Source organism: Parus major, chromosome 2, assembly GCF_001522545.3.
Source record: "Parus major isolate Abel chromosome 2, Parus_major1.1, whole genome shotgun sequence".
NCBI classification, from domain to species: Eukaryota; Metazoa; Chordata; class Aves; order Passeriformes; family Paridae; genus Parus; species Parus major.
Genome location: NC_031769.1, coordinates 25,496,078 through 25,498,447, shown reverse-complemented (window position 1 = coordinate 25,498,447; position 2,370 = coordinate 25,496,078). Strand labels below are relative to the sequence as shown.

Sequence of the window (2,370 nt, the reverse complement as noted above, 5' to 3'; positions counted from 1 at the left end):
CGGGTGGCGCAGCCGCCACAGCGCAGGGAGCGGCGGCGCGGGCAGCGCCCGGAGCCTGAGGAGCCGGAGCCTGAGGAGCCGGAGCCTGAGGAGCCGGAGCCTGAGGAGCCGGAGCCTGAGGAGCCGGAGCCTGAGGAGCAGCAGCCGGAGACCCAGGGGCCGCAGCCCGAGAAGCCGGAGTCCCAGCCCGAGAAGCCGGAGCCGGGCCGTCGCAGTCACCACCCCCACCACGGGCGCCGGTGCGCTTCTCTCGGCAACGCTTCTGGAAAAGGGTCTTTTCCCTCCCCCGTAGCCACGGGGATGAGCTGCCGCCAAGCGTTTGCCTGCTTAACGCATCACAAGCGAGAAAGGATGCGGACTGCAAAGGGCAGTCTGCCTGTTTTTTGTTCCTTGCAATCGTAGCGGGAATAAAGTCTGTGTGTGTGTGAAAAGAGATAACGCCGATGTTTACTCGTGTTCCCGCGGTAATCTTAAAGGAGATTTGCTACGAAAGTCAATGACACTTCTCGCGGAAAATACTAGCGGTACTCGCCGCCAAGTGCCCGCCCGCCTGTGCCGCACCGCCCGTAGTGGCACACCCGGGGGATTCCATCCCGGAGGGGCTCCCACCCTCCGGAGGGAGCAGAGGGCAGGAAGTTGCCTCTATCCCACAGCCTGGCCGGGCTCCCCCGCGGCGGTGCTCTGGTGCCCACGCAGACACCCAGGGACCCGGTCCCGGAGGTAGCACCGGGGTACGTGGCCCGGGAGACCCCCGACCCTGCTCTGGCCAAGCGGAGCGCTCCTTTTCCCGCGGAGAAGTTACAGGTCTGCGCCCCCCGCTCCTCGCTCCCCGCCGAGATTTCCCGGCCGGGACCAGCACCTCCCCGGCCGCGGCCCGGCCCCAGGAGGACGGGGCAGGGCTGCCTGCGGGGCGCAAGTTGCCGTGAGTTTGTTCGCTCTCCGCCAGGCTGGCGCCCTCCTCCCCGACGAGCTTCCCTATGCCCGGGCCGTGCGAGGGGCCGGGGACACTCACCAGGTAGAGAGTGGGCTGCAGCAAAAGGACCGCGTACCAGTACACAGCCTGCATCCTCGCCGCTCAAACTTCCCCCGCGCTGCTTTCGCTGCCTCTTTGTTCCTTCCAGAACATAGATCCACCTGACATCCACTTTACAGAACAAGCAGAGCTCTCACCAGCCTAGACAAAAACGAAATTATAGATCCCATGACCACAAGACAAGGTTAGGCTTAGCACAAGGGGGGAAGAGAGGTGTGTAGGGAAGGGGAGGGGGGGGGGGAGGGGGACGGCGGGAGAGAAGGAGGAGATGGGGTGAGTGAATGGGGGTGGGGGAAACAAAAAACGATTAAAATTGAGTTAATCCAGCGTCAAAGCAAAGTGATCGCACGGTCCGAGGTGGCGGCAGACCGCCTATAGGCAGCGCTACCCGGCGCTCAGTCCTTTCTCTGGGCAGGAGAGCCCCGTGCTGTGGGCTGGGACGGCCCGGGGGTGCCACTGCCAGCCCTGCCTGTTGTGTGTCCTCGGCGGGGACCGGGCGGCAGCCGCCCGCCGCTTGGCTGCGGAGCCCGGGCAGCGAGCTAGGGAGCGGAACGGCGCCGGAGGGGGGAGAAGGCGACAGCAGACGCTGGGATCGTGGCTCCTGATGCTTCTGGGCGCTTAAAGCCGAGGCAGAGAGCTTTGCCTTCGGGACGCCCGAGCAGGGTCTGCTTACCCTTATAAGCGCCCACCTCCCTCTGCCGCTCCGAAAGGCGCGCCGTGCCTTGCCCCGGGCCGGGACCGCGCCCCGGGGCGCCCCGACGGGCGAGGACCCCCATCCCCGGCCCCAGCCCTTCTCCGCCCCCGCGGCCCGCGGACAGCCCCGCCGCCGCGGGAGGGCCGCGGTGGGGATACGTACGGCGTGGGGGATCCGACGGCGGACGGGGCTCCGCGGGACGCTCCATGGGCGAGCCTAGAGAGGCTGAGTGCCGCGGCGCAGCCCACCACCCCTGCGCATCTCCTCGCCGAGGTGTCCCGCGGCCGCTGTGCATCCAGCGCAGGCACTGTCAGGGCGACGGGGCGGCTGGCAGGCTCTCCCCCCCTTGCCTCCCCTTCTCCGCACACGGCCGCGCTCTGGATCCGCCGAGCAGGACACTTACGGGAGGAGGGAGCTGCCCGGGCTGCCCGCTCGCCTTCGGCGGGGGGCGCGGGCAGGAACGGCGGCACCGACGCTCCGGAGCGTCCAGAGCGATTTGTCTCTATTAAAAATGACTTATTGGCGAGTAAGCGGCGAGCGCCTGCTATTTAACTTCAGATAAAATCTATCTGCAAAGACCTTGGCCGATCATCTTAAAATAAAGCGCTGGAGCCGAGCACTGTCCGAGGCTCACTGCTTGGGG

The 2,370-nt window shown here is 66.8% G+C and overlaps 1 protein-coding gene across 3 annotated transcripts in view; it reads right to left on the bottom strand.

The window, feature by feature from the left end:
- Nucleotides 1–2,364, bottom strand: part of NXPH1 (neurexophilin 1) — a 139,778-nt gene extending 137,414 nt beyond the window's left edge. Inside the window, exons 1-2 of one of the 3 annotated variants that reach the window (XM_015649109.3) lie at nt 1,890–2,364; nt 1,013–1,174 (exon numbers count right to left, since the gene is read on the bottom strand). In XM_015649109.3, the coding sequence (XP_015504595.1) occupies nt 1,013–1,066 (54 nt within the window). In that variant the 5' untranslated portion in view covers nt 1,067–1,174; nt 1,890–2,364. Of the gene's footprint in view, nt 1–1,012; nt 1,175–1,706; nt 1,768–1,889 lie in introns of those variants that run through there. The other 2 variants (XM_015649126.3, XM_015649117.3) reach the window with 2 other exon arrangements.
- Nucleotides 2,365–2,370: the final 6 nt, after the last annotated feature.